At 47.4% G+C, this 14,318-nt stretch overlaps 1 protein-coding gene across 1 annotated transcript; it reads left to right on the plus strand.

The window, feature by feature from the left end:
* Positions 1–5,724: 5,724 nt before the first annotated feature.
* Positions 5,725–11,590, plus strand: LOC6598811. Its single transcript, XM_026994900.1, has 3 exons — positions 5,725–7,559; positions 8,764–8,925; positions 10,191–11,590. Exons 1-3 carry the CDS (start codon positions 6,003–6,005, stop codon positions 11,241–11,243), a joined length of 2,772 nt encoding a protein of 923 aa, XP_026850701.1. The 5' UTR covers positions 5,725–6,002; the 3' UTR covers positions 11,244–11,590.
* Positions 11,591–14,318: the final 2,728 nt, after the last annotated feature.

The raw sequence follows: 14,318 nt of genomic DNA on the forward strand, positions 1-14,318 counted from the left end.
AACAACATTATTTTTAATCATTTTGATATTGTTAATGTTATTTTACTTCTGCTATAAATTAACCAAATTTGTACTTATTAAATCAATAAGAATACCGTCAGAAGAAATAGTGGAAAGCAACATTCAAATACTGTCAGAAGAAATTAGAGCTCTATCAGAACTTCAAAATGTATCGGGACGAAACATTTAAGAATGGGGGGAGTTAACGTACCCAATTCCATTGAGCTCTTATACGAGTTGTAAACAATCTTTGGCTTTCCAAAACGAAAACAATTTCAATCTTGGGCCTCCGCCTAATTGATTTCTAAGATGTACAATCTCAAGCGCCCCCGCCGCAACCCCAATCTTTGACACTCGCCTAAATGGAAAACCAATGTTTGCCCACACCCGGCTTCTCATAAACAATCTCACTCCCGGCTTTCTGCAGATCCTGCACTTTAGGCCTTTTACAGTTCTCTCTTTGGATGACGAAATCCAATACTCGGGATGGCGAAATCAATTGAAATGTTTATAGAAAAACGATTCCCGAAAGGGATCAACGATGCAAAGATCAGAAAGTTCAAATCAGTCTTGATCCAGCAGCGACACCGCAAAGTCTAGCTAAATATTAAGATCGCGCAATCCCTTGGCCCGGAATTCCTTTGTGACCCTCTACTTAAATCTATATCAGTGAAGTTCGAAGTAAAATAAAAACTTTTTAAAAACACAATCCGCTACCGCAGTTGTTTAATTTGCATGTCAACGCAATCATTTGACATTTTGACAGGAAACGGAGGGGGGCAGGGGGTGCGGCAAATGAGGGGAGAGCGGAGAGTGGAGAATGGTGTGCGGAGGCTAGTTCAAGTTGAATGTCGCGCCTGCGCGTCTCATATTACAAATTAAACATTGACAATGTCATGTCGGTGTTGTTCCCTACCCATTCCTCTTGGCTAAACAAAATCAAATTACGCTCTGACAAATTTACTTGTTGAACGAGATATATCCATGGGGAGACAGCATGAGATTGCTGCTCAGAACACCTCCGCAAATTGAGGAGAAAATGCCAGCCCTGGCCCTTGGGCAAATGCAAAGATACGATACTTTGAAATGTTGCCAAGTGGGGAGCAAGCGTATTTGTTGTGTGGGGGGGAGAAAGTGTTTTTGCAGCCTACTTGTTTGGCTTTCAGGCAATTGGATTTGTGTGTACCTCCTCTTGAAAAAATAATACCAATTTCAGATAGAGGCAAGTGCAGAAGGGCCTAGAAATGAGATTACACGTGATACAGGGGTTTACTGCTTCAACAAAAGGACTAACAGGTGTATGCTAATGAATTCCGTATCACAGCATCACAATTTTGATAGCCAACAATGCAGTTCCTCTGGCACTGAGTCCCCCCTCAATCAGATGCAATTTTCTGCCCAGATTGAGCTGCTGGTAATCAAGAGACTTTGTTTATGCATGATTCTATTTTGACAAATGAGTACTGCGAGTGGTAAAACTCATCCAAACAGAGCCCATCCGAAATGGTTTCTTATTTATTTATTTGAACACATTTTCCAATCACATGCAAAGCAGCGGCCCCAGATGATGTCTATGATTGGAAATAAACAAAAGGCCATAACCATTTCGTTTCTGCTTTCATACAATTACCCCAGATCTGACACTAACCCCCTCAACCCCCAACCACCAACAAGACCCTGTCGATGGGGAATGTGAAGTAAATAAACGCGACCATATCCACAGCCCTGTCAAGTGGAAAATCATTGACAAATTTATGAATCCAGTGGCACATGTAAATATACATGCATATATGTACACTCGTATGATCGTATATTTTTCCGAGTTCCAGAGCCAGCGGCAAACATAATGGTACAAATTTCATTAACAAATCGACACCGCACAACAGTCTCATTACTTGGCAACAAATAAATTGTATTTAGTACACTTTTCGCCGTTTTTTTCCCGCATTTTATTTACGATTTTTCATTAAACTCATTCAATCCCCTTCTCTGCGGGACTTATGATGTTGACCAAACATTCGGTATTCGCCATTCGGAGTATATCCATTAATGTTGTGTGTTTGTTGCAGTCAGCTTTCTGCAGTCGGAAAAAATATGAAAATTTCATTGGAAATGTTTGCGTAAAAGCACTCGTGTGGCCAGCCATGGCCAGGCCATTGCAAGGGTCATTCATTCAGTTGGAGAGTCGAAAGCTTATACAGCTAATTAATCTGATGAGTTTTTAAAATAACGTCCATACAAATTCACTCAAACGAGATTGCATTCACGCAAAGAAGAAGAGAGCGGACTGATTCACACCGCAATTTAATTGAAATTGAAACTTACCTCCAGACAAAATCAGGCTCGTAAATTGGGAGACGGCACGGTACGGTGCTGCCCACGCCCAAGACAAATTACCTTAAATCTTGTGAAAATTAATATTCAACAGAGGGACCCGCAGCAGCAGCAGCAGCAGCATTTGACAGCGGAAATGGTTGAGTGTTTTCCCAAGAAAAGTCGCCGCGCGTCATCGGCTTCACAGAGAACTATAGACACCAAATCGCACTGGCATCGGGCGCTGTCCAGGAGCGGACCACAGGTCTAGCAGCAGGCTAGAGGCGGTGTATGGCCAAAATCGACTAATTTTAACAATGATGTAAGTTGTCGCAATCGGGCGACTAACAAAGGCAGCGGCCACACGGTTTTTTGGCCAGGAGCCCAGTTCTTTTTCTTCTTCTCTTTTTTGACAAACGCGCAAGTGGTAAAAATTGTGTGTTAAACGTTTCTGAATTGACTTGACGCGACCGGGCAGAGAGGACCCAGACCCAGACCCAGACCGAGACCGAGACCTCAGACCAGGGGCAGGCAGCTGCTGCCATCCCGACGAACGTGCGCCAAGTCGCGATGCTTGCCAAAAAACATAAAAAATATGAAGATTACGAGAAGATGGCATCATTTAATGATGAAGTGCCTGGCTGGTCACTGGGGGATGGAAAAACTGGAACTTTTAGTGGAAGGAAACTCATATTGATACGAATGGATTGGAAGTGATTCACACGCCGGATATGTCACTATTACAACAATTACAATTACTCGATTGACAGCTGCAATTCCCGGGCCTAGGACAACAACTGCTGGGATGGGAGTGTGGGGGCAAGCAAATAGTTTCGCAATTGCATTTTTGTGGCGCAAATTAAAAACATATTGTCAGTGGCATTAGCGGGCAGGCGTCACACCACTCTCTTGAGAGCTAAAAATAACAGAAATGCGAGAGAACTGCCTCTCCAGAGCAGGAGTACGTGTGTGTGCTATTTGTCTCCTCAGGAACTCCTCCTCCAGCCTCTGTAGAGCCAGGCAAATGACTTGCCTTAATAAATTTAGCTCATGCTCTCGCGTACTTACTGTACTTTCCGCCCGCCTGCCAAGCCAAAGTAAAGGGGGAAAAATAAGAACAAAAAACCAAAAAAAAACGAGGGGGAACGTTGTGAGTTGCTGCGGACACCGCAACTCTACGGTTATACCCGATACTAAGTCAGTATGGCTCTCCTTCGGCAGACGCCGCTAATATTTAACGACACGACAAAGAGTGCGTGCGAGAGAGACAGAAAATCAGTCTGGGCGTGACGTCGGGCGCTGCGTAGCCACTGCAAATTGATTTGTTCCTTTTGGCTATAAAAATGATCTGATCTGATCCAGATTCAGCAATCTAATAGATATGGTCGGTATCTATGATTCTGCGTTTTTAGTTTTCTCAAATCTGCAATATTGTGGATGCAACAGATTTTCGTCCTTTGTGGGTGCGGAAGGGGGTGGGGCGAAATTTTGAGATAAAGGTTTTATAGTGAGATCTAACAGAAGTGCGGATACCAAATTTGGTTACTCTAGCTTTAATAGTCTCTGAGATTTGTGAATATCCCCAGATTTGCATCCTTTGCGGGGGCGGAAGGGGGTGTGGCGAAATTTTGAAACAAACTCGTCTCGGTCCGATATACTAGGAGTGTGGATACCAAATTTGGTTGCTCTAGCTTTTATAGTCTCTGAGATCTAGGCGCTAATGTTTTACTCTAAGCAAAGCCGCCTATGCTACCTGTGTGTTAGAGAGAGACAGGGCGAGAAAAAATGAAATTGTTTTCTTGATGGTGGCTATAATAGTAATACGATCCAATTCAGATTCTGCAGTCTAAAAGATATGGTCATTCTCTACGATTCTGCGTTTTTTGTTTTCTCGTATCTTTAAAATTGTGGATGCCACAGATTTTCGCCCTTTGTGGGGGCGGAAGTGGGCGGGGCAAAGTTTTGAAATATTTTTGTAGCAGTGACATATCACAGAAGTCTGGATCCAAAACATCGTTGCTCTAGCTCTTATAGTCTTTGAGCATTAGGCGCTGAAGGGGACGGACAGACGGACAGACGGACGGACGGACAGACGGACAGACGGACAGACGGACAGACAGACATGGCTCAATCGACTCGGCTATTGATGCTGATCAAGAATATATATACTTTATGGGGTCGGAAACGATTCCTTCTGGACGTTACACACATCCACTTTTACCACAAATCTAATATACCCCAATACTCATTTTGAGTATCGGGTATAAAAATGGGGAATTATGTGGCAATAAAAAATAGTGCTAAAACATTCGACAGCCTAGCTGCAGCAACAACAACAACAAGTAGCACAAGAGCATTATTGCAACGATGACGATGCAGAGGAAAGCAAGAGCACACTTGCACGCCATGTGTGCAGTGGCAAGATCGGGAGGCAGCAGCAGCAGCAGCGGCAGCGGCACACAGGCAATTGCCATCGCCGTCGCCCGCTGGAAATGTGCGCGGAGAGGCAGGAGAGATATCAGGCAGTGCCACGGTCAAGTGCTCGGTGGAAAATTCGGCAGCAGGAAGATCAAGATGAATCATATGTGTATTTTATATGCATAGCTCCAGCTTCTGAGTGGTTTATAGTATCTTGAATAATAATTAATTACTTGCGCTGAAGATTCTTTTCAAAAGAGTTCGTCAAGTAGGTAACTGCTTGTAGAGGCAAGCAGTCAAAGTCGTGAATGCAGGAACAGGAAATTTAACTGCTTGTGTGGAGTACAGCAGTTGAAGCTCTACTGCAAGCAGTATTTCAAGCAGCTAAATGTAATATCGACAAGAGCATCCTCTTATTTTGTATCCAATTTTCCCGTGACCAATAGTTTCCCTTTCTGGATCATCGCATTTCCCACCGGGCACTCTGCTCACGACTCACGCATAATTTTCTATACACAAACATAAGCCTAAAATAACAGTATTAACAAAAACAACAGCAACAGTACTAAAACACGACAGGAAAACCGTGACATAGACAGAGAGGGACGCACTGAAAGTGAGGGTGGATGGGGGGACAAAGGCAGGGGTAAGTCGCAGCAGCAGCAGCAGCTACAGTAGTGCGATCAGAAGAGTGAGGGGAAGCGGGAGCACATGTGCGTGCCAAAGAAGGAAAACCAAGAAGAGTGCCACACCGATCATGGCAGAGGCCGCCGAGCCGAGGCAGAGTGTCGCAGCAGAGGCAGGATCCAACGCTGCTCCCGTACCCGTACCCCTGCCCCTACCCGTCCCGCTCCCGTATCGTAACCATTCCGCTCCCATTCCCGTTCCGGGCATTTAAAAACCGTGCGGCACCAGCGCTGCGGGTTATTGTCAGATAGAACGCGGTGGCGTGAACATCACACAAGTACCAAGAACTAATGAGAGCCAAAGAACAGCGATTATCGAAATAGAAAAACTCTCGTCTTGCCGTCCGAGTGTGTGTGTGAGTGTGCCGTGGTGTGAGTGTTTCAGTGTGCGTGTGTTCTTTTGGGATTTCCCGCGTTCTGTGACCATAAAAAATATTGGCACTTTTCCCAACTTGGACAATACTCGTACGCTGCCAAATCGTAGAGCAGAGCCAGACAACTGCCGGAAATGCGAAAGTGAAAGCGGTCGCCTTTCGTGACACAAAATATAAAAAAAAGCAGAAAATCGTCACCCATACTCGTAATATGTCTTCCACGCTCAAGTCCCAACAACTGCCACTGAGCATTCCCAGCCACAACGGCGGCGGAGGCGGCATCGGTGGCATGTACGTGAAGACAGCACCATCGATGCCAGGCAAGGCCTTCGAGGAGAACACTTGCTACGGCGCCTTCATGTCACCCCCGCTGAGTGCCACAATTGGAGGCGGCTCGAATCGGGGCCAGGACACCTTTCGGGCCCCGCTAAAGGTGGAGCCAGCCGGCAGCGATGGCTACAATAACTTTGCCACCGGGGAGCTTCAGTTTCCGGACTTTTCGCACCTCTGCTTTGCCGCCGAGACACCCAATTCGGTGTTCAGCGACTGCCACAACTATGTGGGGCAGGATCAGGACTTCGACCAGGACCACGATGATATTGTGTGCGCCTCGGCGGACCACACGGGCGGTATGCCGTACCAGCAGGGCCAGTACACACAGCTCAATCGCGAGGATATCTTCCGCTTCGAGCCGGAGGACATTGCTCGGCTAACGGGGGAGCCTGACTTTTCCGGACTGATGCAGCCGCCGCCGTCGACGCCCTACACTCCCTACACGCCCTGCAGCGCCCAGTCCAGCCAGGTGACTGCCTCGTCTCTGGCTGCCACGCAGGCCGACTCCATTAATCTGGATATTGATTATTTTAATTATGATGAAATTAATTGCCAATCGAAAAACCAATCACCGTGCTCATCACCGCACCTGGATGCCTGGTTGAATTTCAATCTCGGCGAGATGTCAGTCACCGCCACGGCAGATACATCCGCCACGGCCACATCCACGGCAGCCACATCATCGCCCAAACTGTGCAACATGTACGACGGCCTGCTGCAGCCCATCAAGCAGGAGCCCTCGCCCACAAGGCTGCCATCGATGAGCTCCACATTCGGGACTCCCAAATGCATTCCCATGTGCGCCAGCAATTACGAGGATTACTCGAATCTCTATTCCGGCCCGGGGTCGCAGTTTGCGGCCGAAAATTATCAAAATAATATGTCGCACGCCATCGAAAAGCCGAACCGTGAACACAAAACCATCTGGACCATTGACGAGCTCGACGAGCTGATGCTGGGCGGCGACCAGGGCACCAAATCCGATATGGCTAATTATTTTGCGGATGAGTTGATCAAAACTGAGGCTTTGGAGCCGGCAATGGGTATGGGTATGGGCAACGCGGACAGCGAGGACGATGACAATGAGAATGAGGTGGAACACGACGACCTCGACAACGAGGTTTTTGTCCAGCCCAGCGAGATCAAGCCGGAGAGCTGCTGCGATGCGGAGGTGGAGCTGGAGGTGGAGGCGGAGGCGGAGGCAGAGGCCGAGCCACTGCCACTCATCTGTCGCTGGACTGGGTGCAATGTGGAGTTCCCTCATCAGCAGGCCTTCGTGGAGCACATCGAGAAGTGTCATGTCGATGTGCGCAAGGGAGAGGACTTCTCCTGCTTCTGGCTCGACTGTCCCAGGCGCTACAAGCCGTTCAATGCCCGCTACAAATTGCTCATTCACATGCGTGTCCACAGCGGCGAAAAGCCCAATAAATGTCCGGTACGTATTGCTGCTACATCGCAATCTCAATCCCAGTCTCAATCCCAGTCCCAATCCAGTGAAAACCTTTCCAATCTCGTGTAGAATACCATTTTTCAAAATCACAAGACAAGAGGCGTTTATATTTTTTTTTTCCAGCACAGCTGCTGGCTATATTTGTTTATGTTGAGAGACTACGTTTCTAAACAAGATTTTTCCACTCAAGGATCGTCTGCTCTAGACCCAATCCCAACCCCAACCCCAACCCCAACACGATTGCTGTGTTAGTTTGCTGTTGTGATGCCCGGTATTCGGGTAGTCAAAGGGTATATTCAGTAGATGTAAAGAAATACTAGTGAGGGATTTTGAAAGCATTTTTGCCTTTCTATCTTTTGTGAGAGCCTTACCAAAGGACTTCACAAATACTTGTAGAGGGTATTTTATAGTCGACTAAACGGTTTGTTTTGCCTTTTATCATGCACGTGTTGACATTTGATGCGGCATTGGAGCTGCCATCGCTCTCAGATGATGAATTGTGCGGCGCAAAGCAATCACAGAAATTGACAGAGTCAGAGCGTAAGGCCGGGGGCCCCAGGCCCGAGTCGCAGGATTCGAAAGGAGTCCACTTGAAATAGAGTTGTGCTGGTAATGATATTAGGGGGCACACACGCACACATGCACACACACGCACACACACGCAAACAAACCTACGCCGTGACTCTATCTTCTACGTCCCATCGCTCTATCCGGCATGCTCTTTCATTTTGATTTTTGAGTAATTGATGGATTCTTGGTTGTTTTTGGGCTAAAAAATACCCCCACTCAGCGACCCATGTCCGTCATCAACTTGGAGCCTTTGCCATTACACTTGTGTTCCTGTTTCTGCTCCTGTTCCTGCTTCTGTTGCAAAAGCGTAATTTGGCCTTTGAATGGGCGTGTGTGTGTGTGTGTGTGGCGGTGTGTGGGGGTGTATGACAGGTGTGCGAGAGGACACTGTGGAAGTGGCTACCTGCGACACCTGGGGGCCAGGACCAGCAACATCGAGGTCACAATTTCATACGTCCTTCGGACACTCAACTCAACTCAACTCCACTTCACTCCACTCGACTCAACTCAATCTCCCTCTCTCTGTCGCACCGGCTTTCCCCCCACTTGTGCTGCGGCAGTAATTGCAATTTTCGATGACACTTTTCATTTTTTTGTTGTTGTATTTTTTCCATTACAGTTTCCCGGCTGCAATAAAGCATTCTCGCGTTTGGAAAATTTGAAAATTCATCAACGCTCGCACACGGGGGAACGGCCTTATGGCTGTCAGTATAAAGGTTGCCTCAAAGCGTTCAGCAATAGTTCGGATCGGGCGAAACATCAAAGGACCCACTACGACACGGTGAGTACACGCCCAGCCCCACCAGCCCCCCTCTGTTCCAGCGTGTATGTGTGAGTGCGTGGGGCAAGCAATTTGCAATGCGTGTCAAAAGGAAATTGAAGAGCTCGCTGCCGGAGGGGCAGCAAGATGCAGTTGGGGACCCAAGCGCAGCTTTAAGATTTAATGGATGCCAAGGCGCTTAGCGGCACAGCCCAGACAGCTGAGACAGAGTCACTTAAACAACAACAACAACAACAAAACGAACAAAAAAGATACAAGGGAAGGCTATAAACGGGGGTCGCTGCCTCAGATACCCTGGCAGATCCGAGGGTCTGTGATACAGTCATACAATTTAGTCACAAAACTGCATCTGGGTGGGATAATCTTTTGAAATGCACTGACAGACCTTTCTGATATACTGATTTGCATAGAAACAGGAGCAGATTGATGCATACCCTCAGCAAGGGTACAAAAAGTGTGGCACAGTTGCTCCTGCTGCTCCTGCTGCTGCTGCTGCTATTGTGGCTGCCACTGTTGCTGCTGCTGCCAGCATGACATGTGCACATTTCGCATTTCGCTGCCTGAGTGATTTATAGTTTTGCCTCGGTGTGCGTGTGTGTGTAGTCAAGGCCCGGTGGCAAAAGTAACAGCCTCGGCAAGGGCCACGGCAACAGCTAGCACGGTAGCAACAGCACGGCAGCAGCAGCGGCAGGAGCAATAGCAGCAGCCGCGTTAGCGCGTAGGACAACCGGAAAAAAGGTCAAAACCAGCATGAAGGACCGGGCCAGGCCAGGCCAGGACCCGGCCAGGCAGCTGGAGGAAAATCGAATAAACTAAACGAGTTACTAGCCCCGCACTAGGTGCAGTGTCAGGGCGGGGGCGGTGGCGGGGGCAGCCAATCAGGATCAGAAAAGGATACAATGTGTGGATGGGTCGGTGGGGTGGGTGTTTTTTCCGATGCTCCTGGTGCCCGCGGACAGGACACAGGACACAGCAGCATTGCCAGAACAAACAAAATGCATCATGACATTTCAAAACGATTTGACTTGGCAAATATGCCAAGCCATATGCAGGCAGGTCCTCCTCTCTGTATTGTGTGTGTGTGTGTGTGTTTGGATGTGTGTGTTGGGGGGGGTGGGGACCAATCAATTGCATACTTTTAGGTAGCAGCAACAGCTACATATTGTGCCGGAGCCGCTGTTGCGGTGGTCTCCATTGAAGCTGGCAAATATTAATGCAACGCTCTCTCTCTCTCTCTCGTCTCCATTCGCGCTCTATTGAAACAGAAACCGTATGCCTGCCAGCTGCCGGGATGCACCAAGCGCTACACGGATCCCTCCAGCCTGCGCAAACATGTCAAGAATCACGCGCTGCGCAATGCCAATGGACAGCTGGTGCGCCGCAAATCTGCCGGCGGCGGGGCTGGCCCATCGAATGGCAATGGCGCCTGCAGCAAGAAGGCGGCCAAAACACGCCGTCACTCAGAGTCGGCCCTGGCCCAGGCCCAGGCCCAGGCCCTGGGCGGTGGGGCGCCCTTAGGTGCGACGACAGGTGCGGCGGTGGCGGCGGCGACAGGTGAGCAGCATCGACAGCACCGCAGCAATAGTTGCAGCGATTCGATGCTTCACATCGAGAACGGCCCGACGACTGCGGACAGGACAAACCGCAATGTCTGCGGCAATGTTGCAGCTAATAACAATTCAATGAACTTTAATGAGTTGTCAAATTGCATTGTCATCATTGAGCACAATCAGAATGAGGCAACATCGGCAGGAGCAGGAGGCCATAACGTGGCAACCACAGTACAGACAACAGCATCATCATCGGCATCGGCATCGGCAGCGGCAGCGACAGCGGCAACAACATATGCTCTTTACGATGCCGGCAGCAGCAACATGGCGCCCGCAACGGAAACGGATGCGCTGAGCGTTTGCAGCAGCAATAGCAGCAATAACAACAATTACAATGGCGGCTACAGCGACAGCCATGAAAATATTAATCAATTAAGCGAGCTCGAACAATTGCTGACAGCAGCGAATGGGCACAGTCCGGGCCCTCGTCCGGGTCCGGGTCGGGGCAATGCCGAGCCGGCAGTTTCCTCAGCCGCTAATGGGATTAGCACAGAGGGCGGCAGCGGCAGCGCCAGCGGCAGCATCGACAGCAAATGCCATTTGAGCGAGTTTGTGTCGTTCGAGTACGTGACAAAGTATATGGCCGACACGTACGACCCCACTTCCAGTGGGCTGCGGTCCAAGAGCCCGGCAGTTCATTTGCATTTAGAATCGGAGCAGGAGTTTGATAACAATTTCGATATGCTGGACTTTCAGGAGTTCATCTGAGTTCAAACATAGGTTAAGGTTTAGTTCTAGTTAGAGCCCACCGAAAGTCAGCGAATCTGTATCCAAAGATCTCAGTGCCTGAGCCCATAAGAGACCCCCAAGACCTTTGTACATAGCATCTATCTATTAGGCATTAGAAACGTTCCTAGATGTCCCGTCGGTTCCAGTGATTAGCAGTGTCTTCCTCCAGCCTCTTCCTCAGCCCGCCATGAGAGAGGTGGAATCATCAATTTAGTTCTAGTACGTACTCTACGAGTACAGCCCTACGTTAAGTACCCTTCGAGAAGTGCCCTGTTAAAGATGCACTTTATCGCATTAATTAAATTAATTTCCATGGTTTTTTTTCCTTACGCATCTTGTTTGAATATGTAATTATATTAAAATATGCATATTAATTACTTTGCGCACTATGTGAATCAACATTTATGTGAAGTACAGCAAAAAAATACACAGAAATAACAGACAATATAAAGAATATACGAGTAAAGTTAATGTTTCGGATTAAAACGGATTTAATGCAAAAACCATACAATGGAAAGGTGTTGAACTGAATGCTGAAATGGTGAGTATACATAAAACTTAATCAGGAATCTCTCAGTGCCACCCTTCTATGGCACTACATTTGGTTGGACCCATAAATTTTTATTGGTGGATAAGAAACCTTAAAAAATTATCACAGAGAGAACCCTGCAGGCTCTTTTTTCTGCTCTGAGCCCATAATAAATCTGATATATATGCCATTTATTGCAGCTGGAAGATATGTACGTGCAATTCCACCAATCATTCCCTTTAGCATATGCACTCCTGGGTAGCCATTTGACCCTTAGGATCCCCCTCGATCCCCTTCCGATATATGCATATTACACCTGGCCCGCGAAGCAGAAAAACACGGAAAGGGAGCCACGAACAACATGCTGGGATTTCCGTTTCATGTTTGCCCGCCTGACTTCACTTAATTGCTGTGCATTCAAAAAATAATTTACACCAAACGGAGACTCCTCCCCCCCTCCCTCATGAACTCACTGGAGTATGTTTGTATGTATATATTTATGTAGTTAATTTATTATACGAATTTAACACATTTTCAGATTCGAATTCATTTGTCCATACACATAAATTCGAGTGCGAGTACATATTCGCATTCGCATTCGTATTCGTATTCGTATTCATTTACATTTACATTTCATATAAAATTCATAAAAATCGGCTTAAGCGTTCAATTAATTTGCGCTCACTCGCGCATTGATTTCGCATTGAATCGGTTTGGTTTTTATGGTCCCTGGGTCCTGGTTGGATGTATGTAAGTTTTCCCTAATTTGATTTAATATTACCAGCAGAGCAGTCTTTCCTTTCCCTAATGGATAGCTGCATCAGATATTACCAGTGTACGCCTCATAAATGTGAAAAGTAATGCCGTAAGCCATGATGCCACAGCGAGGCGGCAGTACTGTTGCATTGCCAATGCAATTTCACCGACTTAATAAGGCTCAAATGTCCTCTTTCGTTAACTGGCTGGAAAGTGCCCGCGGTCATGGTGCACACAGCGGGCTGTTAATGTGTAAACAACTGCCAACATATCAATGAGCAAAACGGCGCCGGGGTCCTGGGAGTAGTGGGCACTGTACAGGCCAAGCCAGAGAGGCAGTGAGGCAGTGAGGCAGTCAGGCAAAAATAAAGTGGCCAGAAGCCATGGCCCCGTTAAATGAGCAGTTAACATTGGCCGTTATGAACTTTAATATTAATAACCATTTATGCTTATGACAGACAATGAAAGCCGGCCCACACAACACCCAACCACCCAAACAGCCAACCAGCCGGCACCCACTTACCCCTTTCCGTTTCCGGTGTTCTGTTTTTGCTGTACAACCACCGCCCTAAAAATGCTTAGGGAATGGGGGCGGGTTGTCGGCCATACAGATGCATTTAAAAATGCTGCAAGTGTGCCAGTTAATATGCAGACCGACACGGGTCTTCATTACATGCCCCAAACACACACACACACACACACATGCACACTCACACATTGAGACAGACAGGGAAAACATCAACAAAATAAACAACGAAAATGCAAAGCAATTAAAAGCAGCGCCGCAGAACATAGCGGCGGCATATATCGCACATAAAACATGAGCGCACATGCACATGATTTTGACTTTTGTCGGAGCTGACTTTTTACTATCACTATGTAGTCCTCTATCTCTGTTTTTCCCTTGGTCCTGCCTTCTCTGTGTCCCGACTAGAAGACACCCGCTGTGAGAGGAGTACCACTGGGACTACAGAAGGTACAAGTTTTACTCCATTCAAACAGCACTGTAAAAAGAAGTAGAGTAGCCTCTGCTGATAGATAACTAAAAAGGAACCAATGTATCACCAGCAGAATGTATCATGGATAATGTATCAGGTCTCATCTAGAGAACGAGTAAGGGATCGTACTATTTGTACGCTGCGTTTCGAATGAATGAAATTAGGCATCACCAGCTCTACCGTAAGAAATCCATCACTGATCCCTGATCAAGTTGAGCTATTTCCCAAATACTACCCCTACGAATAAATGCCCACGTTACATCCGCCCTCTCAATGCGGTATACCCCTGGTATTAAGCATTAACTGGCCACTGGACTGCCTGCTGAGGGCTACAAGTGGTCATCGGCTGGCTTTAGAGGGTCCTGTTTTCTGTTATGGCTCCCGCCTTTTCGGATGTTAGGTTGGGCCGCAAATGAATTTTTCGCTTCCGAGGTTAAAGTGCAGAAATTGTGCACAGAGTGTGTGTGATGGCAGCTAAATATTTACTAGCTCACACACACGCACGCACACGAACACCCACGCAAACCAAACAACACACAGACACACACAACTGGAGGCTGTGAAGTTTTATGAAAATGGCTGCCGCTACCTGTACGAGTGTAGGAGTGTGTGTGTGTGTGTTTGTAGGAGTAATTGTTATACGACAGTCGCGCTCACAATTTATTTTTGTTAATCAGCAGAGCCGCACATCCCAGTCGACGGTCACGCCCTCAAATACTCGAATTCTCGTGCACACATATGCGTGGCAAGTGGCAACAATTCGACAATTAT

This window comes from Drosophila persimilis, unplaced genomic scaffold (assembly GCF_003286085.1).
Source record: "Drosophila persimilis strain 14011-0111.01,24,50 unplaced genomic scaffold, DperRS2 tig00000000-arrow-pilon, whole genome shotgun sequence".
NCBI lineage: Eukaryota > Metazoa > Arthropoda > Insecta > Diptera > Drosophilidae > Drosophila > Drosophila persimilis.

What these genes read in the sequence shown, in the direction of transcription:
- LOC6598811 (XM_026994900.1), top strand. Translation starts at nt 6,003, where the DNA reads ATGTCTTCCACGCTCAAGTCCCAACAACTGCCACTGAGCATTCCCAGC. An exon ending in AAAAGCCCAATAAATGTCCG is followed by an intron (nt 7,560 to 8,763) that starts GTACGTATTGCT and finishes TTTCCATTACAG; the next exon opens with TTTCCCGGCTGCAATAAAGC. An exon ending in AAAGGACCCACTACGACACG is followed by an intron (nt 8,926 to 10,190) that starts GTGAGTACACGC and finishes CTATTGAAACAG; the next exon opens with AAACCGTATGCCTGCCAGCT.